At 44.6% G+C, this 27,427-nt stretch overlaps 2 protein-coding genes across 8 annotated transcripts; one reads left to right on the top strand and one right to left on the bottom strand.

Moving 5' to 3' along the window:
- Positions 1-373: 373 nt before the first annotated feature.
- On the top strand, positions 374-27,332 carry EIF2AK1 (eukaryotic translation initiation factor 2 alpha kinase 1). Of its 6 annotated transcripts, none has more exons than XM_047712965.1 (15): positions 374-588; positions 5,916-6,074; positions 7,211-7,344; positions 8,733-8,770; positions 10,142-10,241; positions 10,757-10,837; positions 11,514-11,613; positions 12,091-12,148; positions 12,431-12,752; positions 13,945-14,083; positions 17,568-17,668; positions 23,304-23,418; positions 23,702-23,784; positions 24,866-25,099; positions 27,053-27,332. In XM_047712965.1, the coding sequence occupies exons 1-15, from the start codon at positions 471-473 to the stop codon at positions 27,188-27,190; spliced, it is 1,920 nt and encodes a 639-aa protein (XP_047568921.1). In that variant the 5' UTR covers positions 374-470; the 3' UTR covers positions 27,191-27,332. The 6 variants fall into 6 exon arrangements, with proteins under 6 accessions (XP_047568921.1, XP_047568920.1, XP_047568923.1 ...); XM_047712964.1 differs by having other exon boundaries at positions 12,088-12,148; XM_047712967.1 differs by having other exon boundaries at positions 375-588; positions 13,972-14,083.
- ANKRD61 (ankyrin repeat domain 61) lies at positions 18,286-22,321 on the bottom strand. 2 transcript variants are annotated; one of them, XM_047712971.1, is made up of 3 exons: positions 21,878-22,321; positions 20,632-20,726; positions 18,286-19,481 (listed from the first exon to the last, which is right to left on the bottom strand). In XM_047712971.1, exons 1-3 carry the CDS (start codon positions 22,091-22,093, stop codon positions 18,536-18,538), a joined length of 1,257 nt encoding a protein of 418 aa, XP_047568927.1. In that variant the 5' UTR covers positions 22,094-22,321; the 3' UTR covers positions 18,286-18,535. The 2 variants fall into 2 exon arrangements, with proteins under 2 accessions (XP_047568927.1, XP_047568926.1); XM_047712970.1 differs by having other exon boundaries at positions 18,287-19,481; positions 20,632-20,729; positions 21,878-22,317.
- Positions 27,333-27,427: the final 95 nt, after the last annotated feature.

Below are 27,427 nucleotides of genomic sequence, written 5' to 3'. Positions count from 1 at the left end.
GAATAGTCACTGTTGTATCTGCAAAAAGTATGTATTCGGATTAGAAGCTCTGCAGACACAGGATTCTTATATTAGCATCCGAGTCTTGGCGTGAGATGTGAGCGCTCTGACTCGTGTGCGGGTACTAAGGTCTCAGGGGTGGCCCGGAGCACAGGCTGGGGTCCTTGCGGGCGTAGCAGGAACCGGGAGCACACACCGGCTACCGGCTATGGGCTACAACCAAAAGACCAGCCCACTAAGGCGCCTGCGCCGGGGTGCGCCCGCGCGGGAACCGCCCATCTTCTCCCCTTGGAGCAGGGGAGGGGCGGAGCTTGCTGCAGGACCAGCCCCCGCCAGCGGCGCGGGTCTTTTGCCTCGTGAGGAGCTACTTCCGGATCCGGTGGCAGGTTCCACTGGCTGGGAGTGAGGTGGTGCTGAGCTAGCTGGCGGGCGGACGGGCGGGCTGGGCTGCGGCCCGCGCGCGGCGGGCGATGCTGGGAGGCAGCTCCGGGACCCGGGAGCGCGAGGCGGAGGGCGACGGGGCGGGGGCTGTGCCTGCGCCGCCCGCCATCGAGTTCCCGGCCGACGGCTCGGACCCCAAGTATGATGGTGAGGAACCTGAAATGCCGCGGCGGCCGTCCCCTTGCACCCGTCCACCTTAATTCCCGGGGGGGCAGGGCGCAACGAGCATCGGCGCGGCTCCGGGGCGAATTCGGCTGGATCCGGGCTCGAACCGGCGGCCCAGCGGTGCAGCAAGAGGGGGCGGCGGGAGGGCGGTCTGCGTAAGGTAAACATTTATTGTAAGGAGTGTCGGCGACTTGCTAGTTTGTTGACGTTTCTGTTCCGTGGTTTCCTCTTTGCGGATTCGGCTCCGGACGTGCTAAGATTTCCCTCAGGCCGCTTTCCAGCTCCGAGCCCTGCGGTCTGTAAACTTCTAGAAGGGGGCTTTGCAGACCTTATACGCCTAACCGTTCGGGTTCCGTGTTTTAATTTGTAGCTTCTCTTGCTTTTTGCTTCACTGATGGGGGAGCTAAAGACTTCTCATGGTGGGTTGGTTTAAAGAAAAGAAATGCCCAAGTTTTTTAATCCTTTTTTTTTTTTTTTTTGAGGCTTTTGGTTACTAGGAAATAACGGCGTTAAGTCAGGCAAGTTATTCTGCATAAAGTGAAGGGTACTTAGAACATGAACTCCAGCCAGTTTAAAGTATCTAGTATTTTATTCAGATTTTATAGGGTCTTGCATTACTACCGGTTGCTTTGGCAGTTTTTAAAGCTAAATGGTGCTCTCAAGATTGAGTAATACTGATTCAGGGAGGTTTTTACTTTATGGTGCTTTGAAGAGGATGATTACAAGGAATACACGTTGAGTTGAAACATGAAACAAGTATTCACATACAGTGGATTTGCAGTTGGAAGCGGAGTTGAAAATGTTAATTTATTCCTTAAGTCCTCCGATCTTCACCCATAATACTGTCTATAATTCTTGACTCTAAAGGGGGTCAAACACAGACTGGTGGTAATTTGAGTACATTGACAGGACGGTTTTAAGAGAACTGTTTTTAAAAATTTTTTTTTCAAGATTTTATTTATTCATTCGACAGACAGGGATCACAAGTAGGCAGAGAGGCAGGCAGAGAGAGAGGGGGGGAAGCAGGCTCCCTGCTGAGCAGAGAGCCCGATGAGGGGCTCCATCCCAAGACCCCGAGATCATGACCTGAGCGGAAGGTAGAAGCTTAACCCACTGAGCCACCCAGGTGCCCCTAAGAGAACTGTTTTTTAATGAACTGATTTTTTTTCACACGTAACCTAGTGTACTATGGTAGCTCAGTAACACAGGAAGTGTTATGTCAAAGGAGAAGCCTCAGCTGTAAACATGCAAAAGTCTGTCTTTGCTGTCACATTGTGATAAGGTTGTCTGCAAAGGAAAGATTATTCTGGAAGGGAGTGATCATAGATAAGCTTTGAAAAATTTCTTTCTACTAGGTTATTAATAATACTCTTGTGTTTACATATAGGCTTTTCTTCCAAAGAGGCCCAGAATATCCAACGTAATTTATCTTTTTATGTGAAAAGTAAGGTCTATGAAAAAAACGTAGTTTCGTTTTTAGAAGACGTAGAATCAGAGCAGTTACGTGATTTCTCGAAGATCGCCCGTATGATGTGAGGAGGTCACTCTGCCAGGTTAGGGTAGAGTCAGAAAATTCAAAACCTAGATGTCACTCTAAAACCTGTGTTCTTTTGTCTATTATGTAGGGAGCAACTTTGATCAAAATTACTATGTAACCCCCCCCCCCCCGAATAGCATGCAGCAGGAAAGCAACAGTAAACCCATTGCCAGACTCTTTGTTTTTAATTTCTTTCATCTGACAGAAGTTTTTCAGAATTTTACTCAGATTAATCCTCCAGGTTTCTCTCTTACTTAATAATGGACCATTTATTTCAGATCATTATTTTCCTGAGGAGCCCAAAGTAGGTGATCCCTTTCCTGTTTTGTCTACTCCCTTCGTAGTTGGCAGAAGTCTAGAACTCTAATTCTAATTCTCATCTCATTTCTTCTTCTTTTGTAACAGGGCCTGACCTCGTCTTTCCTATTAGCCTCTTTACTCTTCCTCTACTACTTGATCAGGGGCGAAACGGGAAGTGCTCAGCTTTCGCCTTCATTTCCTTGCGGTTTTACTCCTTCCTGTGTTTGAGTATTTGTGTGCTGCTCTTTTTCAAAGTTGCCATTTTCTTGGTGTACTTGGTTCATTTGACTCTGATCATTCTTTTTTTTTTTTTCCCTTATTAAAAAGTAGGATTTTCAGGGGCGCCTGGGTGGCTCAGTGGGTTAAGTGTCTGCCTTCGGCTCAGATCATGATCTCAGGGTCCTGGGATCCAGCCCCTCATCAGGTTCCTTGCTCTGCAGGGGGTCTGCTTCTGCCTCTGCCTGCTGTTCGCCCTGCTTGTGCTCGCTCTCTTGCTCTCTCTCTGACAAATAAAATCTTAAAAAAAAAAAAAAAAAAAGGATTTTCTCATTGTAGAACACAGGAAAGTGAGAGCATAGAAGCAGAAAACCCTCCAAACCCTAATCTCATCACTGTGGACAATTCAGTGTATTAAAAAAAATTTTTTTTTCACATTACCGAGTATGTGGAAATTATAGAAAAGCCTAAAGAAGGAAATTTAAAAACCACGATCTTATCACCCAGAGATTACTGTTTATGTTTTAGCATAGCCAGTGAACATTTATTCACTGAGTTTTGCATTTAAAAGTCTTTGTCAAAGATACCACAAATGGATTAAAGATTTCTTTCTTTCTTTCTTTTTTTTTAAAAGATTTTATTTATTTGACAAAGAGAGACACTGAGAGAGAGGGAAAGGGAGAAGCAGGCTCCCCGCTGAGCAGAGAGCCCTATGGGGCTCCATCCCATGACTCTAGGATCATGACCTGAGCTGAAGGCAGATGCTTAATGACTGAGCCCCCCAAGCGCCCCTAGATTAAAGATTTCTGAGTTTGTCCAAATAAGGTAGAAATTTAGAGGAATCATTTGGAAAAATTTGAGGAAATAAAAAAGGGAAAAGTCACCTGTACTCATATTCCAGAGAACTGGCTGTTAACAGTTTGGTGTATTCATTTGCAAATATTAATATGAGCTGCTGTAAGCCAGGTAGATTCCTAGATACCAAGGATCAAACAGGCAGATTGAAAAACAGCATGCGCACTAGTGTCATTTCTTTTACAAATTCTGTGGGTATATAATTGGAAACAGAGGGGGCAGAGATTTTCTGTTTTGTTTTTTTTCTATTGCCTATATGTTTATATAGCTTTGAAATATACTTCTAAATTGTGAGGAGTATGACAAATCTTTTATGTTCTACTTCTTAAATATGATGTTATATTAACATTTTCTTGTGAGAAATTAGCCTTCAAAAACATGAAGACCACATATTTTGTATTATCATTTCAGTCTTTGCCCTGTTGTTGGAAAATAAGTTTCTCTTTTATCATTAGAAGTAATAGTTGGTTTGACACCCGTACATAAAAGTCTTTGTTGATATCTGATTATTTCCTCCGACTACATCTACAGAAGTAGGATTTGTTGGCTTAAAGAAATACATTTTAAAAAAAGTTTTTTTTTTTTTTAAGATTTTATTTATTTATAGGTCAGAGAGAGAGAGAGAGAGCAAGTGAGCCGGGGTGGGGGGAGTGGCAGGCTGAGAGAGAAGCAGGAGCCTGCTTCCCTGTTGAGCAAGGAGCCCCATGCAGTGCCATGATCTCAGGACCCTGGGATCATGACCCGGCTGAAAGCAGACACTTAGCCAAAGGAGCCACCCAGGCTCTCCCCCTTCCCCGCCCCAGAAGTTTTGATACATTTTGGTAAAATGATGACTGGAGAGGTGGTATTGGTTTGTATGAAACTATCTAGCCTCACCTGCATTAGTACTATCATTTTTTAATTTTTAAAATTTATTTTTTATTTTTTTTATTCATTTATTTGACAGAGGGAGAGACAGCAAGAGAGGGAACACAAGCAGGGCGAGTGGGAAAGGGAGAAGCAGGCTTCCCGCTGAGCAGGGCGCCTGATGATGTGGGGTTCGATCCCAGAACCCCCGATCATGACCTGAGCTAAAGGCAGACACTTAACCGGCTGAGCCACCCAGGTACCCTCATAATTATCTTTTTATACACCATCATTTCCAATAGGTGCCTAGTTTCCTATATGCATAGCTTATAGGAGCCTTCCAGTAGCTTAGCAGCCTTCCAGTATTCCAAACAGTATTATGCTGAACATCTTATAAACATACTTGTTGTGCTCTGTAAATATTTTCATAAAAACTTGAAGTGCTGAGTCAAGGCTTTGCCCATTTTGAATTCTGTGATACATGTATTGCTGAAGGTTACAAACACTTTTAACACCCTGTGATTAAAAAATGTCTCCTTTTCTGTGCCCATAATAATACCATGTATTCCAGGCTTGGAGTGGTTACCAACCTGACGGCAAGTTCTGGAACGACAGTTATTTTAGTATGTATGTCATTAGTTACAAGTTACGTTAAACCTAGTTGAGTTTTAATTATGCTTCATTTTATTGTCAGAGCTCTATATAAATTTTACGGCCGTTTCTTTCTCTTGTCATGTGTAGTGCAGATCTGTGTACTGGATCTGAATTTATGACTCACGAGCTTTACAAGGCTCTTGTTGCCTGTCCCCTGCCTCTTCCTGTCTACCTGTTCCATGTTTCCAGCACAGTTTTCTCAAACATTGTTCCTTCGTGCTGTTTGTGGTCGATTCAGTAACAAATGAAATAAACAGTAAGCTAGAGCTTATATCCTTCAGCCGGAAGCGCCAGCTTGTCCATCTGCCTGGTCTTGTCTGGTGGAAGGGGGATGGGCTTGGGTGTCGTGCCGATCTGTCTGCTTGCAGGTTCCTTACCCGCTGTGTGAGGTCAGGGTCCTCATCTGTAAAGCGAGAGCGGCATCACTTCCTTCCATTGGTCTGTGAAGATTTGAGGCTGTGCATGTGGACCGGTTGGCAGCACACGGGGCCCTAGATGGTTCCATGCTGCCTTCCTCTCCCCCCTTCGCGCTGCCAGACTTCCTTCGTTATGCCGGCACCTGGGCTGTCCTCTCCAAGAAAGGAAGCCATCCTGTTCCCTCTTGTTCGCTTGGATGTTTACTTACTCATTTATTTATTTCTACCTTGGCCCACACCATTCCTCCCTCAGCTCTCACCCTCCCCGCGATCGCATCCTTCTGCTAGTCTTCCAACTTCCAGAGTCCCACCTTGACACTCAGCTTAAAGTCTGTCCCGATTAACCCCACTCGGGTTAACTCCTATTCTGTTTTTTATTTCCTTAAATGGACATAGTTTGTGTTTTGTTAATTAGAAGATGCTGTTTTGTCATTATGAGATATGTTTCCCGTTTATTAACATTTTTCCCCTCTTTTAACTTTTAGAATCCGACGTCCCTGCAGAACTCCAGGTATTAAAAGGACCCCTGCAGCAGCCGACTTTCCCTTTTGCAGTTGCAAACCAACTCTTGCTTGTCTCTTTGTTGGACCACTTGAGCCATGTGCACGAGCCAGACCCGCTCCGTTCAAGACAGGTGTTTAAATGTTAGTAAGAAAAAAATCTTCTGTGGGGTGCCTGGGTGGCTTAGTGGGTTGGGCCTCTGCCTTCGGCTCAGGTCGTGATCTTGGGGTCCTGGGATCGAGTCCCGCATCGGGCTCTCTGCTCTGTGGGGAGCCTGCTTCCCCTTCTCTCTCTGCCTGCCTCTCTGCCTACTTATGATCTCTCTCTCTCTCTGTCAAATTAAAAAAAATAAAAACTTAAAAAAAAAAGAAAAAATCTTCTGAGTAAACCTTGTAAAAATACTATGTTGTGGGTCTAAGAAAGCAGCTGGTATATAAGTATTTGAAATAGGTATTAATATTTGAATTTCTTGAATGCATTTTTATATTTACTGTATTCCTTGAATAAGGAAAAGCCAAGCACTTCTGCAGAAACTTCTGCAGAAGAAGAGAAACTTCTTTTTCCGAGGAGCCTGGTGACTTCAGACTTAACTTTGCCCTAGTGTTTTGTTTGTGCATATCTTGTATGTGCTGTTTGTTGGTTAGAGATAATCAGTCCATCATCGAAAACAGTAACTCACTGTTGTTGTCAGTTCTAATCACGTTTTGCCTGTTGCCTTTGTTCTTACTTTGTTGCCTGTCAGCAGAAGGTGATGTATTTGAATGTCAGGAGACTAGTAAGTTTACATTTTTTCTTCCTTTTTAAAAACAGAGCTCCGTGCTTTACCAGCTGACCAGGCATGGTGAACAGATGACTGATCAGTATCCAGTAGCTAATTCTAGATATGTGCCTATCAGGCACAGTACCGATTGTTCCTTCTCTCTTAGAGGGTTAATCTCTAAGTTGTAATGTGTATAAATGTAACTTTTTTCTTACAGAGGTTTCTTTTTTTAAGATTTTATTTATTTGAGAGAGAGAGCATGGTGGGGGCCAAAGGGAGAGGGAGAAGCAGGCTCCCCGCTGAGCAGGGAGCTGACTAGGGACTCGATCCCAGGACCCTGGGATCATGACTTGAGCAGAAGGCAGATGCTTAACAGACTGAGCCCCCCACGTGCCCCAAGGTTGGTTGTTTTTTGTTTTTTGTTTTTTGAATAGAGGCTATTATTACTCTGTAGTCTCTTTAAAATTGTCATTTTATTGATGGCCTTTCTGATAATAGTTTTCCATTTTCTTCTTCTAGTGCTTTGCCAGACCTTTATCAAAATGGGGCTGCTGTCTTCTTTCACCTGTAGCGATGAGTTTAGCTCACTGAGACTACACCACAACAGAGCTATTACCCATTTAATGAGGTCTGCCAAAGAGAGAGTTCGTCAGGTAAGCGTTAAAATACAAACTTTGTGTATGACAGAAATATTTTAATTTCAGGAGAACTGTATTTTAAAGCATTGTGGAATCCTGGTTATAATACAGGTTTATAAAAAGTATTAATTTGTTTATTCAGTAAATATGTACAAATGACTACCCATGTGTTAGGCTTATAGGCGTTGGGATTCCAGCAGTGAGCAAAACAGATAAAAGACAAAACACCTGCCCTCATGGAGGCTTATGTTCTTTTCTTTTCTTTTTCTTTTTTTTTTTTTTTTTTTAAAGATTTTTTTTTACTCATTTATTTGACAGAGAGAGATCACAAGCAGGCAGAGAGGCAGGCAGAGAGAGAGGAGGAAGCAGGCTCCCTGCCGAGCAGAGAGCCCGATGCGGGGCTCGATCCCAGGACCCTGAGATCATGACCCGAGCCGAAGGCAGAGGCCCAACCCACTGAGCCACCCAGGCGCCCCTCTTTTCTTTTTTTTTTTAAGCTTATGTTCTGCTGAGGGGGCAGTCAGCAATAGAAACATAATAAAAATACATAAAAAGAAAGGGGTTGTTACATGGTGGTAAGCATTAATGGAGAAATCGAAAGCAGTGAAAGGGCTTAGAAAATGTGTGGGTTGTATACCGGGTGGCCAGTGACTGAGGTCGGGAGCTAGCTGCAGTTGAGAGCATGAGCCGTGCCCCTGCCTGGAGGAGGAATGTTCTGGGCAGAGGATCAGCCATCCCCAAGGCGGCAGTGTGCTCGGTGTTTTTGGGAAGCTGAGCAGCAGCCATATGGCCAGAGTAGCATAAGCAAGGGGGAGAGTATGGGAGAGGTAGAGCAAGGAGGGTCGGGAAGGGCAGTCAGACAGATGGGTGGAGGGGGATCCTGAAAGCATTTTAACATCTTTGGTTTTTTTTACTCAGAGCTTTATAGGATTCTGAGCTGAGGAGTGAGGTGATCTGACTTACATGTTAATGGGCCACCGCAGTTGCGATGTTAGGAATGGATGGAGGGAGGCAGAGGCAGAAGCAGGGGGACAGGTGATCAAACAGCCAGGAGGTGATGGTAGCTTGGAGGGGTAGTAGCAGTGGACATGTGAGAGGTGGGCCATTTCTGCTTCTGTTGTGAAGGTGAAGTCAGAATTATTTGCTGATAGAGCTCCTTGGTGAGTTCTCAGCCTTATCAGTGGATGGCAAGATTATAGCTTTTTTTAGTAGTGATCTTTGGTTAAGACAGACATGTTTTCAATTGTAAACGCCTCGGTGATATTGAAAAAGCCAGAATGTTTTTCTTTTTTTGAAATATTGTGTGAACATTTGGGACTATTAGTGTGACGTTGAATTTTGTTAGACTCCTCATTCCATGAAATTTGCCTAACATGCTTTTTAAAGTAATTTTCTGATTTTAGGATCCTTGTGAGGATAATTCTCATATCCAGAAGATCAGGTATGTGTCAGATACTTCTGTGATTGTGCGAAGAGTAAAATGTCCGAAAGAAATTAAGATTAGGAACTGATCCTGAATTCATTAGAAACTAATTTTGAAGTTAAAAATAATGTAGTTTGGGTAGTTTATCAAAATTAAAAGCTTTATTTTCAGAAATTAATGACTGCTCCAGGATTTGCTTTACTTCTCTTACCCCTTATGCTCTCCCTCCCCCATTCTGTGTGGATTCCATAAGCCCCACTGTTTTTTTGTTTTGTTTTGTTTTGTTTTTTGTTTTTTAATTTAATTTTTTCAATGTTCTAGGATTCATTCTTTATGCACCACACCCAGTGCTCCATGCAATACGTGCCCTCCTTAATACCCATCACCATGCTCACCTAACCGCTTAGCCCCCTCCCCTACAAAACCCTCAGTTCGTTTCTAGAATCCACAGTCTTTCATGGTTTGTCTCCAACTCCAATTTCCCCCAACTCCCTTTTCCTTTCCTTGACCCAATGTCCTCTGTGTTATTCCTTATGCTCCGCAAGTAAGTAAAACCATAAGATAATTGACTCTCTCTGCTTGACTTATTTCACTCAGTATAATCCCCAGTCCCGTCCATGTTGAAAAAGTTGGGTATTCATTATTTCTGGTGGAGGCATAACATTCCATTGTATATATGGACCATATCTTCTTTATCCATTTGTCTGTTGAAGGGCATCTTGGCTCTTCCCACAGTTTGGTGACTGTGGTCATTGCTGCTATGAACATTGGGGTACAGATGGCCCTTCTTTTCACTACTTCTGTATCTTTGGGGTAGATACCCAGTAGTGCAATTGCAGGGTCATAGGGTAGCTCTATTTTTAACTTCTTAAGGAATCACCACACTATTTTCCAAAGTAAGCCCCATCGTTAATTCAGAGCACTGATACATAGTCTTTGTCGGGGAAACAACATTGAGTTTTGGCTCTCTGTAGGAAATGCTAGTTTAAAATCTATAACTCATTAAGACGTTTTTCATTAAGAAAATTAAGTAAATTTATTGTTGAGCTCAGCTAATCAACTGTTGCCTGTTAGTCGTCCTTAGTATTCCTGCTTTAAAACACTGATAATTTCTAATTGGAATACTAATTACTGGTAACATACTTGATTAGCGATCCCTTTGCCATCTCTGGTTTTTCCCCTTGCTATCTCTATTACATGTTGATTTGCTTAGCAAATAATTTTCTTCCTAGAGCATGAGAAATTTTGTTTTGGCTTATCTTTTCAAATCATCGTAATTCAGTGATCAGTAAGGTTGGGCAGGTTAGTGATACAGCGAGTGTGAACTATGCTGGGCACCTGGTTCTTTCATGTTTTAATATTGATTGGTTGTTTGTATTTCACTTTTAGGTCCAGGGAAATAGCCTTTGAAGCCCAGACTTCACGTTACCTAAATGAATTTGAAGAGCTTGCCATCTTAGGAAAAGGTGGATACGGAAGAGTGTACAAGGTTGTTTTCCACAAATCCGTTTTGACCTCCTACTCTGAGCAAATGTATTTTGAGTTGTTCTCATGATTATTATTTAAAGTGCTCTAAGGGAAGTTCCTAGAAATCATGTGTGTGTACTTTTCACTAAGATTTGTCATCTCTAGGGAAGTGGGCAGGCTTTAACTTTTTCTAACCACATTGGTGGTTTAGGCAGATTCTGGAAACCGCATTAATTTACTTAAAAAGGTATCACGGAAGAAAGCTGTGCTTTTATATTTTGGGCCTCATGTGGTTCTTTTGCTAGCATTTCCATTTTTCAGACCTCAAGTCTCTAGGAGTCAAAGTCTCAGTGCAGTTTGGAAGCTTCTAGTCTAGCTGACTGTGGCCGACTTTCCTAAACATAGTAAAGACACTTGTCTTTTGCTTAAATTTATCTCTTGAGCTAGTTTGGATCCTAAGCTCAGGTTAGAATAACTTGCTTTATTCAATTGAATTTAATGGCACAAATATATTTTCTCTTTTCCTCTACTTTTTAGGTCAGGAATAAATTAGATGGTCAGCATTATGCAATTAAAAAAATCCTGATTAATGGTGCAACTAAAACAGATTGTATGAAGGTATGCTTTTTTTAAGTGTATTTATTTTGAATAATTGGGTATTTAGATCCTTTTGAAAGAGTTATGTGTGTGTGCATTTGGCAAATACTAGGTGTTGTGGATTGCTAAGTTCACTAAAAGTGGGTCACAGTAAAATTAACATGAAAACCAAATTTTTATTTGACTTAATTTTTAATTTTTAAAAAAATTTTTTTGAGAGAGCGAGTGTGTAAATGGTGGGGAGGCGAATAGGGAGAGAGAATCCCAAGCAGGCTCCATGCTGAGCATGGAGCCCAGTGCAGGGCTCGATCTCACAACCCTGAGATCATGACTTGAGCTGATACTAAGAATCGGACACTTAACTGACTGAGCCACCCAGGTGCCTCTCTCTAAGCCACCTGGGTCTCTTATCCTGGACACAGTGGTGACAGCAGGACTGGATTCATTAGGAGGAATGAAATGAGAGAATGAACATAAATGGGCTATGAAAAGTAGAAAACACTAGATATGTGTCAGTTAACTTGCTGCTGTAACAATTCCATTCCTCTCTCAGAAATATTCCGATTATTTTACCATAGTTTAGATTCCTTGGTTGGATGTGTTTTTATTGTTTCGCTCTGGAACAAGTAGTATTTGATGCCATGCACATTGAACAAGTTGTCAGTAAAAGCCCAATCTAAGTGCGTTTCCTCTTCAGGTACTTCGGGAGGTGAAGGTGCTGGCAGGCCTTCAGCATCCTAATATCGTAGGCTATCATACCGCTTGGATAGAGCATGTTCACATGGCCCAAACACGAGGTAAGCCATTGCAGATGGTGTAGCTGCGGGGTTGGCAGACTGCGGCCCCTGGGCCGAACCCGGCCTGCTCCTGTTTCAGTGCCTCCTTCGAGCTGAGAGTGTTTTCTTCCATGTTTAAGTCATTTAAAAGGGATCGGAAGAATACTTTGTGTGAAAGCTATATGAAATTCACATTTCATGTCAATGAATAAAGTGCGTTAGGACCCCAGGCTCATTCATTCGTGTGTTGTCTGTGGCTGATGTTGTACCGCCACCGCTGAACCGAGTAGTTGCACAGTCCTGGAAGGCCTGTAAATCCTACAACACTTACTCTTGGCCCTCTACAGAAAGTTTCCACCCCCACCCCAACCGGCTCAGGGCCCAGCATAGTTGTAGTAGTTGTGGAATGGCTGTTTTTATCGTTCCTAAAATGTACCAGGCATTTGAACGTACCCAGCTAGGATGCTTGAAGGTGGGTTTTTGTTTGTTCTTTTGCAGATAGAATTTCTGTTCCGCCGCCATCTCTGGAGGTGATCTCCGACGAAGAGGACGACGGGTATGTGGACCCGTGTAGTTTGACACGTTAGATGTAACCGTTCACCTGCCCTGGGTTTTCTTTGTCTTTTTGCTCGTTTTCATTACAAAGTGTTACATGGCTGCTGCTTCTCAGCTAGTTTGGCCATTGTGGTTAATAAATATTGTTGCTAGAGAGATCTGATGCCAGGGGCTTCCACAGTTTACCAGTGAGATTTATGTAGGCACGAAGGGACAGGTGAGTTACTCTTCATCTTTTTTTACATTGATTTTTATCTTTGCCATTTTTTTTTTCCCCCTCCAGAAGTCAGTATGTTCAAAATGATGAAAGTAACAGCTCATCCATTATCTTCGCCGAGTTCACCTCAGAAAAAGAAAAGCCCTTAGGAGGATCTGGCCTTGACAATCAGAATAACAGATTGGTGAACTACAGCACCAACTTAATCACAAGGGACGCCAGTGAACTCGAGTCATCCAGTTTGCTCCCAGGAAATGGTTTGGTGGACTTGCCTTCCAGATCGATTGTTGAACACCAGCTACCACTTAGGCATCATTCCGACTTGGAAGAGAATTTCACATCCACCGGGGAATCTTCTGAAAACTTAAATTTGTTGGGGCAGACAGAGGTAGATCACTTTCCCAGAATCTTCTGATGATTTGTTACTCACCCATGGTCGTAGTGTGGAGGACCCGTGACTAGATGTGGCCTCCCTTTCATCCCAGCTGACTGCGTGCCTCCCCGCTGCCGGCTTCCCTCTCTTACTTTTCATCTGTCTTTGTCACCTTTTCACCTCCCCAAGTCCCCCTAGCCTGTGGCCCTTGTGTTGGGTCTTCACTCCTTTGCTTAGTTAATGCCTGCTGATCATTTCCTGGGCACTTCTTTTCCTCCCAATTTTTGCCCCCTGGAGTTGGAAGCATTGTTCACACTGTTTCTGTCGTGTGTTCATATCATGCTATGCAGATATATTTATGCACAAAGGCCTTCTCTATTTTGGAATGTGACTTTAAGAGAGAGGAGAGGAGAGATCAGGTCTGTTTTTCAGAACACTCTCATTGAGGCTCACTCCTGTATGCTGGTGAGACTGCCACATACTCTCACCGGTGTGGAGTCTTCGTGTTAAAAAGGACTTTGAATGCTAACAAGCCTCTGTATACTCTGGCATGCTGGGATCACAGAACCGTGTGTGTCATCTGTGTATGCACGTGCAGAATTAATTCTTGTTGCCCAGGGTTATGTGGCTCTGTGCACGTGCTTTTTATGAGACACAGAACTTGGAACAGAGTCACCTGAATACACAGGACTTGAGTTTGAGGGACCATTCATCAGAGCCGTTCCATTTCTCCGCAGTACGTGTGGGAAACTTTCCTTGGTTCCTAAATGCATGCGCTATCTATCGTGAACTTACGTTGTGCTTGCCTTTTCTTTGGACAAGTTATTTAAGGACATAGCGAGCCTCCAGAACGCACGTCTACTCTGAGGTGCTCAGAGAACAGTCAGGTGGCACCCAGCCATTCTCTGGTTCTGTGTCTGAGCTTTAGACACCGTGTGTATGGTGAGCAGGCCCAATGCTTTCTGCACTAGGGCCTCAGTGTCCTCATCGGGAGCTCATCCCGCTCTGCAGCCAAGTCTCCTGCCCGCTCGTGTCCTAACACACTGTTTGAGGTATTCCTTTCTTCCTCTGTCTCCTTCACTTGACTTTGGGCTTCTTGGGCAGACGTGTGTCTGTCGTCTCTTTCCTGAGCACGCGGCCCCCTGCTTGGCCTGGCAGAGGCAAGTATCTGTTGACTGCATGCATAATGCGAGCAAGTCGTACCCAGGTGGGAGCCGGCCGTGTCGTCCCCCAGGTGCAGTACCACCTGATGCTGCACATCCAGATGCAGCTGTGTGAGCTCTCGTTGTGGGACTGGATCGTTGAGAGGAACCAGAGGAGCCGGGAGTGTGTGGACGAGTCTGCGTGTGAGTACCGGTGGGTCTGGGACAGTGGGCTGGGGGATGGGGCCACGGGCAGGCCTTCCGATGTAGGAACTACCTGCAGGGGCTTAACACCAGGGTAGGGGGAGTGGGCAGAATCATCTTTTTGAAACAAACCGTTGTGCTCTTTCACCGTTTTCAAGAACATCCAGGTATTTGGAAGTTAATTGTCTCTGAGATGAAGACATAGTTTGTGGATATCCAAGGAGTTATGTGCTAGAATTTAGGTTAATGATTTGGGTAGAAAAGGTCTTTTAGAATTTATTTATTTATGTGTTTATTTATTTGACAGAGATCACAAGTAGGCAGAGAGCCAGGCAGAGAGGGGGAAGCAGGCTGCCTGCCGAGCAGAGAGCCTGATGCGGGGCTCGATCCCAGGACCCTGAGATCATCACCTGAGCTGAAGGCAGAGGCTTAACCCACTGAGCCACCCAGGCACCCCTAGCACTTTTTTAAGGAAGAAATTTAAATATATATTTTTAAAAACTTGACAATGTGATACTCTTGCAAAGAGACACCTTTGAAGAAACTCTTAAAGAAGGGTAGGCAGTGAAAAGTTTGTCTCTTAAGATCCAGATCTCCTTCCTTCCCTTGCCGTTAGATATCCCCTAGAAATACTGTTAGGGTGATAATTTAAAAAATTATTTTAACACTGGCTCTCAGCTTGTGCCACACAATAGAATCCCCTGAGGAGCTTTAAAAAAGATGTCGATAAGACAGAGTAAGAGATAGCAGGCTGAGAAAGACGACCACCACGACTTTGGCCAAGGTGACTATGGCTGATGTTCAAGGTCAGCATCAGCAGTGAAAACCATTCCGTGTGTGACCTTGAGAAGGTGTGATGAGAAGGGCATTTTATCTTTGGGGTCTTTCTGAACCCGTAATGTCAGCCTAATTATAAGAAAGCGTCGGACAAATCCCAGCCTAGGCACATTCTATGAAATATCTGACCAGAACTTCTCAGAACTGTCCAGGGTCCTCATAAACAGGAAAAGTGAGAAACTGTCACTGAGGAGCCTCATGAGGCCTGACCACTAACTGTAATGCGGTATCCTGGATGGAGCCCTAGAGCAGAGAAAGGATGTTAGATAAAAACTGGGGAAGTCAGAATAAAGTATGGCCTTGCATCAGTCTTGGGGTATCGACTGTGACAAGGTGTACCGTACCAGTGCAGGTGTTAATAATGGGAAACCGGGTTGGGGGGGTAAATGAGGACTGTACTATGGTCTCAGTGTCTCTGCAGAGCTAAGATTGTTCCCAGAAGTAAAGTCTCTTTTTTTTTAAAAAGGGTTTTGTCATGACCGTACCAGCAATTTTTATATAATTATGAAATAGGGCTTGGCCTTTGATATATATATTTTTAATTTTCTTGTCAGTCCTAATGTGTAGCCAGAGTTGAAAATCACTGTATTCAGTGATCAAAACTGGGGATGCAGGTGACCTGATTTTAAGTAAAGACCCAGCTAAATATTAAGTATTAATCGTTTGCTGTTCACTCCTATATATTCTGACATTTTATTTGGTCTAAAATATAGGTCACTTAATACACCCAGAATCTTAGATTCGCTTCCAGGGGAGGTGGAAGCAGAATGCCTCCCTCAAGACTTGAGTCCCTCAAGACTCAGGCCTCTCCTCGACGCTCCCCATCTCTTTCCTGGACAGGACACGCCAGTCTTTGCTCAGTTCAGTCGTGGCAAGTAATAAGCCGGGGTAGTTTCAGTTCCCAGTAAAGTTATAGTCTCTGCTGCGTGAGCGTCATAGCGGTAGGTGCAGATGTCTCTATAAAAAGAAGAATGGTTTATTAAAGTCCTGTATCAGTTCATCTTTAACCTTCCATTTGGGAAGTAATGAGTCCTCATGATGTATTGGGGTAACTGATTTTCACCATCCAGGACAATGAGCCTTTGAAAACAGGGCAAGATACATAGGTTACTTGCTCACATGATGCATGTTTTTCTTCGAAAAGTATTTTTATTTTATTTATTTATTTTTTTTATTTGTCAGAGAGAGAGGGAGAGAGAGCAAGCACAGGCAGACAGAATGGCAGGCAGAGGCAGAGGGAGAAGCAGGCTCCTGCTGAGCAAGAGCCCGATGCGGGACTCGATCCCAGGACGCTGGGATCATGACCTGAGCCGAAGGCAGCTGCTTAACCAACTGAGCCACCCAGGCGTCCCGAAAAGTATTTTTAAAAGGTTTAACTTGGTCACGTTCCCCGCGGGTGCATACCTTCCTTCGACTATAGTTTTACGTCAGTCATCGCCAACAACCCATACGAGAACCAGGCTTGAATCCTGGCTCTCACACTCGCTGGTGGTGAGGTTTGAGGCAGGTCGGGTAACTGCTCTCCGCCTGTTTCCTCCGCCGTGAAATGTGGATCGTTGCATTTGATGGGGTGTGAGGATTGATGGGCTCAAGGCAGAGGATGCGTTGCTGAGGGAACGGAAGCTGCTCTTACCTGTTCAGGCCTGTGTACAAGGGCCCGCTGTTTGGCTGGGTTAGGTGGGTTAAAATGAGAACCTGCTACAGACCAAAGGAAGATAGTTGTTCTGAATGGCTGTGAGGGTCCCAAAGCCCTCTTTCATCTGTAGACTGGAGGCTGCCGCTCCAGCATGAGGGCCGTGATGGTGGCCGTGCTTGTAAGTGGGCCTGCTTCCCCCTCTCTCTCTGCCTGCCTCTCTGCCTACTTGTGATCTCTCTCTCTGTCAAATAAATAAACTCTTTTTTTTTTTTTAAAGATTTTATTTATTTATTTGACAGAGAGAGATCACAAGTAGACGGAGAGGAAGGCAGAGAGAGAGAGGGAAGCAAGCTTCTTGCTGAGCAGAGAGCCCGATGTGGGACTCGATCCCAGGACCCTGAGATCATGACCTGAGCTGAAGGCAGCGGCTTAACCCACTGAGCCACCCAGGCGCCCCAAATAAATAAACTCTTAAAAAAAAAAATAGATGAATTAAACCATTTACTTCCTCCCCCCCGCCCCCCCATACTTTCGTTTTCATTTGTCAGTCATTTTTGGAAAATGGAACATTTCAAATCTTCCGCATAATGGGAGCTCACTCCTTGAGTTAACATAGTTTATCTTTTTTCTGATTCCATAGTTTGTAACGACGTCTTTAATCCGCAGTAGGCTTAGGACACCAGATTTATTAGTGCTCAACCCTAGAGTGTCAGGGGTTGAGGGAGATTTAGACCCTGGTTTTATCTAGCCATCTTATGCCTGAGAGTGGTTTACAGGGTAATGAATACAGGGGCTCTGGGTGGAGTTAGTGACACCAAGTCCCTTCACGAGGGCACTAGTTTGTGATGGTTTCTTCGCAAGCTGAGGGGCCCTTCCTGCTGATTTTTAACCATTTTGGAGTGTTGACCTTGTTGAAAATCTGAATTATGGTAACGGATTTAGAACCATCTGACATTTAGATGTTAATGCAATGGGTAAAAAGAGAAATAAAACTTCCTTTTTTCCTTCAAGGTCCTTATGTCATGGCCAGTGTTGCAACAAAAATTTTTCAAGAATTGGTGGAAGGTGTATGTTACATACATAACATGGGAATTGTACACAGAGATCTGAAGGTAAGTGCTTCGTATCAGGGAGGATGTGGTGTTGGTTCATGAATTGAATGAAATTACCCTCTTTTCATTTACTTAGGGGGTATCATTGTTTTTATATAAATCATCATCCCGTGAGCCCAGAACTCTAGGTTCAATTTATTTTATTTTTTTAAGATTTTATTTATTTGTCAGAGAGAGAGCAGTGAGTGAGCTGCAGGCAGGGGAGAAGCAGACTCCCTGCTGAGCAGGGAGCCCTATGCGGGGCTCAATCCCGGGACCCTGGGATCATGACTTGAGCCGAAGGCAGATGCTTAACCAACTGAGCCACCCAGGCATCCCTAGGTTGAATTTAAAGGCAGCGATCTTTGGGCATTCAGAAGTTCTCTGTGGAGAATAGTAGTGTTTTTCGGGTAGTGAGTGTGCTTTGGGTGCTTATGTAATAGATGATGTTAAATGTATTTAATGCTGACGAAAATCGTCATATTATTGTAGCCTCAGAGGTAAAATGTGCTTCTACAGTTATGTAACGTAAAGGAAGTTTAACCTGGGCAAGTTTTTTCTGCTGTTTACAAAAATCTATGATTATTCCAGTTTTTATCCACAAAAGACTATCAAGGGACAGAAAATATATTTATTTCTTTGGCAGAAGAGTTTTAATTTGCTTACTTTCTGAACAAAGAAAGTAGATTGTGGAAAATGCCTTTAAAGGAATATTTGGGAACAAAAAGTTAATGTGCAAATCATTTTATTTTTTGAAAAAAAGTTTAAGAACCCGTTTGTACATCTGGGAGGTACACGGTGATGAGTTGAGTGTTTTCTGGGTACAAGTCTAGCCAGAGAATGGAGTGTGAGTTACTGAAATTCTGTGGCTGGTGAAACTTTGAGGTCCTATTTCAAGAGGTAAGCTAAGTCATAATAACCATATAGAGAGTTCCAGATCTTCACTGGGAGAAGTTGCTTAAAGTGTTGTTTGTATTTGTCACCGTAAATGTTTCTGATGTGTCTTTTACAGATGTCCTCTAGGGATAAGGGTTTTTGAGCTAACTTTATTAGGGTTTCCCTTAAGAGGCGGAATTCTGGTAGCATGATTCCTGCAGGTAGAATTCCTTGGTTATTGGTCAGTCTCAGAGGGTAGGAGCGGTAGAGGAGCCTGGCGAGGAGCCCTGTGTCCCTTATGTTGGAGCTGCGCTGGAGGTACATGTATATTGGAGACTCCCCGTTTCTCGTTAATATGTTAACGTTTGCTTCAAATTCGAGCAGGAGGTTGATGATGGCCTCTCTGCCTCCAAAGCATGCCTCATGGATAGCTGTTTGACCTTCGTGGTCCTGGGCATTTACTCTGGCTCCGTGAATTAGCAGCAGACGGATGCAGCCCACCCCCGCGGCCAGCAGCCTGCCTGCTTTGCTCGATGCGGTGCACACCGCCAGCTTGAGAGCCGTGCTCCCCGTGGAGGACACGGCGCAGTTCACGTGGGCGCCACAGGCGATCAGTGTCTCCATCATCTCCTTATTCAGTATGTCGGCAGCCATGTGCAGGGGTGTCATGCTGGATTCGTTAACAGCGTTGACATGGGCGCCATTTTGGGCTAAGATGGAGAGGACTGGGTAGGTCCCGTAGGTGATGGCCAGGTGCAGGGGTGAAGGTTTGTTGCTGTTGTCCACTCGAGCGTTCACCTGAGCTCCGTGTTCGCACAGAATGCGGAGACATATCACAGCATTGCTCTGAATGTCTGTCAGGATCCTTTGGATTCTGTTCCCTGGTTTTGTCCATGTGGTAGAAGTGATTGGCCAGTGCAGTAGCATCAGGTGAAGTGCGGTGAGGCCTCTTGTGTCCCTAGAATAGTGATTGATGGCAGATTACACTGTATTCACAGTGGAAACGATTCTACACAAAGCATTAGTACTTAAGGCAATGCTTGTTTAAAGTGATTCCCCTCGCCTGCTTCAAAGAAGTGTTTGTAAGTCTGCGTTCGTTTCTTGGGACATAACAGCATTTCAGGGGAGCTCAGGTGCCATGAGGGTTTTACAATGGCCATCATGTGCTCTACTGAAATCTCAGGGTTGCCTCCAGAATTCCTTTATTTTGGCAGAGAAAAGGCAAAGTTTGTTACAAACACCTGATTGCTTTGCTGAAGTTCGAAACTGATTTTTAGTTTACGTATATTTATTTAATGTAAGTCCCCATGCTAGGGAAATGATAAACAGCACGGAGTCCCTGCTTTTGTAGGGCTCAACCGTCCAGCATGACAGACCTGAAACGTATTGAAGTAACTAGGTCAGTATTGCAAATGGGCAAAGTTCTAAGAGGTAGGAACGCCCTAGAGAGTGTACTGAGGAGCCCCTGTAGGGGAGGGGGGTGTGTTGGTGACGTCCAGTCGCGGAGGACTGGGAGAGAGGGTCTGCAGAGCTGGGTAGGGCCATGCAGGGGTGAGGGTTCCAGCCAGACAGGCTGGCGGGCTCTTCTGGAATGTGCTGAGGATTTGAGGCTTTCCTTTCTGTTAATGTTACAGGGGCAAGAAGTCGTATAGTTTTCACACCATGTGATTCTTTGTTGGTACTTGGTGTCAGGCATTGGTTTAGGTGGTGAAGACTATTGGTGCATGAGAGAAACTCATCTTTGATGAAGTGTTCTTTCTAGTGGGGAGAATAACAAGAAAATGCATTGTCTGTTTCTGTTTACTTATTTTCCATACCTAACTGAGGGTTTTAGCTCCCCAAGGGCTGTGCCCCGCACTTCATGCATTTTCCGCAGCATCCCTGCTAAACGCTTGAAGTGGGCTGACTGGCTTGTGTTCCTGCATCACTGCCGGTTTTTCCCAGTACCTTGTCTAGTCAGTAAGGAGATTGATTCATTCAAGACATGGTCATAGTATTTTGGAGTCCATAACCCCCGAAGAATGGGTGAGTCCAGACATGACCGGGGAGAGGAACATGTAAATCATGCGTATCCTCATTTAGAACTGATCGCTGTTGAGTTCACTTACCTGACTTCCGGGTCAGCGCCATGTTCCAACAAACAGAGCAAACTTTGTGCCTTGCGGTGTTCGGCGGCCAGGTGAATGGGGAGGATGGACTGCGTCTGCTTTGGGGGAGAAAGCAGACCACTTTACAGGTAGGCCTGTGCAGGGAGAAGCAGTCGTCGTGTACGCTTGTTCTTCCAGAGGAAGTAAGTGTATTTAGTATCTCCAGGTCAATATTTTTCTGGTGTGTGATTGAAATTTTCTTTTTGAGTGTTTGAAAAGAGCCCAAACCAGTAAGATTCATATAAAATCTGTGTTTTACAGAAATCCATGTTTACCCGTGCAACAGAAATAAATCATGTAAAGCTTTGGAAGTTGATTCTCATGGAGAGCTCATAGTATAAAATTAATGGTGATTGCTACTAAGTCACTTAGTCCTTAAATTAACCCACAGGGTGATTGACAAGTAGGTTTTGTGTTTTTTAAGACTTTGCCAAAGTCGGGGCGCCTGGGTGGCTCAGTGGGTTAAAGCCTCTGCCTTTGGCTCAGGTCATGATCTCAGGGTCCTGGGATCGAGCCCTGCATGGGCTCTCTGCTCAGCAGGGAGCCTGCTTCCCCCTTTCTCTCTGCCTGCCTCTCTGCCTACTTGTGATCTCTGTCAAATAAATAAAATCTTTAAAAAAAAAAAAAAAAGAAGACTTTGCCAAAGTCATAGTATCAGTAGTAAAACCTGCATTTCCAGGGTTTCAAAGATAGCGTAGCAAGTCTTCCATGACTAGCAGGGCTGTTTATCCTGGCTCTTAAAATACATCCGTAATAAGTAGTGATTTTTATGGCATGACTGCAAGATACAGGAAGAAGGCGGGGTAAAGGAGACAGTGACTTTGGGGGAAAAAAAATTAAATCTAAAGGTAATAATCATTGTATGAAAACAGAAAAATGAAAAAGCCTATGTATAAAAAGGAGAAAAATAATTCCTTCATATAGATGTAATCACCACTGGTATATTTGAGAGAACGACATTAATGGTCCATCAGCCAAATGGATTCTCGTCTTTTCTCACATCAGTGTATGTGTGGCAATTGGAAGGGGGGTGCGCAGACTTGGAAGAGCCCTCCCTGGGCGCGGAGGGTGCTGGAGGCAAACAGTCCCACCGCCGACCGGCACGTGGGGGCCCTGGGAGGTTTAATGAGCTCACGGCAGCAAGGTTGTGGGCCTTATGAAGCGTGGTGTCTTTCCCCTGCAAGTGACAGAGCAGAGAGGAGGGTACCTGGTTCAGAAGCAGTCGGTGGCTGGTGGAGTTGGCCAGAATGGTCATGGGCTGGTTGACGGGGTGGCTTCTCAGAAGCACCTGGATTGCCGCGCAGTCCTCCCTCAGGATGGCCTCATGGAGTATGGTGTGGAGGGTGGCAGCCGGCCCTTCTTCCAGGGCCTTCCCACCGCCAGCGACCAGCTCCCTGCTGCCTCTCTTGGTTATGTTGCCCATGAGCAGAACTTAAGAGTGGGGACTCAGAAGTTCAGGGGACACACAGGATGGAATTGTTCCATTTCAGTCTCATTGTGATCCCTTCAGTTCCATTCTAGAACTGTTCTAGAACTGTCCAGAGTCAGATCTGTGAACACGATTCATTTTTATTTCAGACCCAACTTCTTCAAACTTTGTTTCCAGGTTATACAGTGCCAAAGAGAAGGAGTTTTTTGTTTGTTTGTTTAAGATTTTATTTATTTTTTAGAGAGAGAGTGAGAGCACCACCGGGGTGAGGGGCAGGCAGAGGGAGAAGTAGGCTCTCAGCTGAGCAGGGAGCTTGTGTGGTGCTCGATCCTGGGACCCCGGGATCATGACCTGAGCTGAAGGCAGATGCTTCAAAGAAGGAGCCACCCAGGCACCCCTTGAAGCAGTTTTTGGGACTTGACTCAATCACAAAAACTTACCCAAATTATCATCTTAGACATAGGGTTATTTCTGTGTTCTTTTCCATTTAGCTATTTTTAAAAAAAGAAAGCTAAAAGGGGAATTTCTACATGAAAATAAAAAAATTAAAATTACTACATTTAAAGTAAGAAAACCCAACTGTTAACGTAAATATATTTTTGTTTTGAGTGTAGACTCCTCCTCCTCCAATGTGGGTACCGGATTAGTTCCATTGGGAGAAGTTTGCGGTCTGCCCCAGTTGCTTAAATGGTGCTAAATGCATACCTTTCATAACATGACCTAGTTGCCCCCAACCCTGGCAAACATAAAAGAATCATCGAGGAGCTTTTAAAAAATACCAAAGTTTTCTCATTAAAAATTTGAAGAAAATCAGTCTTTGACTTGTTAGACAGGACAGTAGTTTCTAGAAGCTTCTCTGGGGATTTTGATGCCTAGTTAGGGCTGAGGAGCTCTTGTGTACAAGGTGTGCTCTGCGTTAGTCGTTCTCAAACTCGCAGTACCCTGGGGACTTTTACATAATATTGCTGCCTGTGTCCACCCACAAGAATTCTGATTGTATTGTTCTGTGGAATGGCTTGGATGTTGGGACTTTTTTTTTTTTTTTTAAAGCTCCCCTGGTGATTCTAATATGCCACTGAGTTTTAGAACCACTGCTCTGATTTTTAATTTTTGAGGGGCTACTTGCTCCTGAGTTGAAAACTTTTAACATCTACACATTTTTACTGTTTTAAGAATACCAAGGAGTTGTTCTGTTTGTTTACAGCCCCGAAATATTTTCCTTCATGGCTCTGATCAGCAAGTAAAAATAGGAGACTTTGGTCTGGCCTGCGCAGACATCATACAGAAGAACGCAGACTGGATCGCTAGGGATGGGAACAGTAAGTTTATTCAGGTTGCTTTCTTTTCTTTTCTTTCTTTTTTTCTTTTCTCTTCTTTTTTCTTCTCTTCTCTTTTCTTTCTTTCTTTCTTGCTTTGAGAAAAAAAGAAACACGACTGAACTCGTCAGTATTTAAAGAGACTCTTAGACTTAATGTAATCGCAAAAGTAAGGTAGAGACAAAAAGCACCCATCTTTCCCTACAGTGCCCTGCTCGAGTCCGTGCTCCTTAGTGTTGACAGTGGGAACTCTGCAGTGTTTAATATTTGGCTTTTCAAATTACAGGGACACCCACGCACACGTCCAGAGTGGGTACTTGCCTGTATGCTTCGCCTGAGCAGCTGGAAGGATCCGAGTATGATGCCAAGGTAGTATGTGCTGCTTTCCCCCATGGCTGGGCTTGCTCTGCTGGCCTAGTGACAAAAGCACCGTAAGCGCAGTGGAAGGTCTTGTGTTGAGGTGTGTTTGGAGGAAACAGAGTAGGATAGGTTGTCTGTTACATCAAACTGCCGCTAACAGGAAACCTCACTTTTTACCTGAATCTGACTGCACTTCCAAATCTTTGGGTGTCCTAAATTATTTTTGAAGTGGGCTTGTCTTTTAAAATGTCACAGTTCACGTCAGGAAGCCAGAATTCCCAGAAGCCTGTTTCTGCCTGTCTTTCTTCTGTTCCCACAAACACACGCTCACTGATGTAACAACAGGAAGTGTGGCGCTTGCCTCCCTTTGAAGCAGAATGAAGATACTGAAGAGTTTTAATCCATTTTGTTCCTTGAGGGAATGGTAAAGGAAATCCTTTTCTCAAAAGAACAGCCTAATAAGTTTTCTTCCTTTTGATGAATCGTTTAGTTTTTTTAGTGGCAGGGCGTGAACTGCCAGAAAAAGACCATGGCTCTTCCTCAAATCCTACCTGGTAAAGACCTTCCTCGAAAAACGATTTCAGGAAAAGTAACACAGATTTGATGCAGTGTCTTCAACTTTACCAGAATGATTAGCTGTGTGTGGAGGCAGAGGGGAGGGGAGCAGGCCTCGGGGACACTGACCCCTGCAGCTCTCCCCAGCACGTGTGAGCTCCCATCTCTCGGGCAGGCCGCTCCACACCGGGATGGTCAGGGAGTGTTGGGGGGTCACTGGTATGGTAGTGACTGGGAGCTGGGGTTCTCCCTGCCCCTCACCCGGCTGGCCTTTGTGCCTATGGATGCCCCTTCTTGGTATTGAAGAGATGGGGATTGTGACGGTACCAGTCAGCTGTCCCTCAGGGCCATGATTATAGGCAGCAGACACTTGGCTCTGCGAGGGTTAAGCTCACCCACTGTGTTCCCTGCACCGTAGGATCTGTAAATCGTCCTTAGAAATCTTCTTGTGTTTGAGAGGATGGTGCACTGAAATGGAGATGTTAGTCTCTCTTTGTGTTTCACCACTAAATTTTCTCTCCCCTGCTTTTTCCAGTCAGATATGTATAGCTTGGGTGTGATCCTGCTAGAGCTCTTTCAGCCGTTTGGAACAGAAATGGAGCGAGTACACGTTCTAACAGGTTTAAGAAGTGGTCAGATACCCGACTCCCTCAGTAAGAGGTGTCCCGTGCAAGCCAAGTATATCCAGCACTTAACGAGAAGGAACGCATCTCAGAGACCGTCTGCTGTTCAGCTGCTGCAGAGCGAACTTTTCCAAAATTCTGGAAATGTATGTACATACATTTTTCTTTTTCTTTTTTTTTTTAAGATTTTATTTATTTATTTGACAGAGAGAGATCACAAGTAGGCAGAGAGGCAGGCAGAGAGGGGTGGGGGAGCAGGCTCCCTGCTGAGCAGAGAACCCGATGCGGGGCTCCATCCCAGGACCTTGGGATCATGACCTGAGCCGAAGGCAGAGGCTTAACCCACTGAGCCACCCAGGCGCCCCTCTTTTTTTTTGTTTTTTGTTTTTTTTTTTGTATGGATTGTTTTTTTTTTTTTAAAGTAATTTTTATACCCAAACCCACAATCCTGAGATCAGGAGTCACATGCTCCGCCGACTGAGCCAGCCGGGAGCCCTGAGGAAAATACTGAGGTAAACATGAAGCTTGAATTAGAATTTAAATTGTGAATCCAGTTTCATGAAGAACAGTTGAGCTTAGAGTAAGGTTTATAGAATTAAATTCATTCTCATAGTTCCCAGAAGCACAGTCTTCATAGTCCGAGTAAGCGGGTGAGCACGGCCAACGTACCACATCAGAATCTGCGTTTCGTGAGATCCCCAAGTGATGTGCCTCCACAGTGTGTGAGCCACAGTGCGTTACATGCACTGGTCCTCAGATTGTAGTCTCCAGGCCACCAGCATAAAATCCTTGGGGACCTGATGGACTTCTCAGGCCCTCTCAGCTGCCCTGGCTTATTAAGGGAGAAGTCTGGGGGCAAAAGGGGCCATGACCCTGTGTAACAGACACCTGAAGTCATTCTGACGCACACTGGTCTGGGTGCTGTTTGTAGTAACTGTTCTGATTTATTTTCTGTTTAAGGCTAAGTTTCGGGTAAAACCGTGAATTTTACTAGCTTTAGTGGTAAACAGGAAGGTGTAGTGTCTTTGGAAACAGCAGATGTAGTGATTAAATTTATCTCCTGCTATGGGAGGGATTTTCTAACTCCCAGTTAAGTTAGTTATTAGAGACCGTAGTTATTTGGCGTTTATGGTGTTTCTCTCGTAGAATTTTTTATCAAACAGCCTCCACATGCCTATAGAGAGAAAACTTGTGTGGACAGGCGGTCTTTGGTTTGCGTGATCATTGATTACAGGACTGTGAAAATGACCACGCTGAGCTCAGACCACGCAAGGGGATCTTAGTAATCCACGGGAAGTTACGGCTGCCCTCTGACCTTCAAAAGTGTTTCTCAGAATATTAAAAACTGTCAGTTGTGGAGGTATGTGGAAGTGAAGCAAGTGGTAAAACTACTATTTATTTAGTGCCCTGTAATTAAGAATTGACATGCTCAAGAGTGGTTTGAACACTGCCTGCCCTCAGCTCGCCATAGAACCTAGGATACAGAGGGAGGGTCTTTTCTAGGCCTTGGTGAACTGTCCACTCCTTTCTAAGCTTGGAGCAGCGGCCCAGGTTTTATCCTTTGCACTTTCAAAGTTGTGAGAGACCTCTGAGAGTTCTTTCAATGTGAATTTTGCTGGTGTCAGTTTCTCTGGGACATTGTCATCCTTTCCCTCATTTCTGCTAAGTCCTCTTCACCCGGTCCTGGGGCTGCACACCCCGTGTGTCTGGCGGCAGGAGCAGTACTCCCTTGGCCAGCCGTTCCTTCTCTAACACCACACAGTGCAATTTGATGCCACCACCGGCCTCCTTGCTTTCCCTTAGCTTGCTGCTCTTCCATCTTTGTTGGCCAGTGCCACGTTGTCAGGACACATGGAGGCAACACAGCTACACATATGGCCTGGGTGTGTGCGGTGAGAAAGTGATGGCTGGCCCCTGGTGGCGACATGCGTCGTGGGCTGAGGCGCCGAGTTAGTAACGGAGCCTTGGGGACCCAATGCTGGTGCGGCTTCGCAAACTGCGGGGCCTGGAAATCAGGCGTACCGGGCAAAGGGAGGTAGGCCTGTGTATTTAAAATGGAAGAGGCCATTTTAATGGAACTTAAAATTTTCTCTTGACAGGTTAATCTCACTCTACAGATGAAAATACTGGAGCAAGAAAAAGAAATCGAAGAACTGAGGAAGCAGCTGAGTCTCCTTTCCCAGGAGAGAGGGGCCAAGGACGACATGAAAGACGGGGGTGTGCCTGACCTGCCTTAATTAGGCTCCATAAATGAGAATGTGGACTTCTCCTTCTCTGGTGAACTAGAATGTAAACTTGGTCAGTGTTAGAGGATAGATGGTGTAGTTCTATTTAGTGAGCCTGGATAAGACTTATTAAAGTTGTATAAGTTCTCCCAAACTGTGTCCTTAAGGAATTATTTTATGATCCAGCACTTTGAACAGAAACCTGCTCGAAACTAAACCTGTTTTGCTCTTTTCCTGCTCGTATCCCAC

Source organism: Lutra lutra, chromosome 18 (assembly GCF_902655055.1).
Source record: "Lutra lutra chromosome 18, mLutLut1.2, whole genome shotgun sequence".
NCBI lineage: Eukaryota > Metazoa > Chordata > Mammalia > Carnivora > Mustelidae > Lutra > Lutra lutra.
This window is presented reverse-complemented; position numbering and strand designations above follow the sequence as displayed.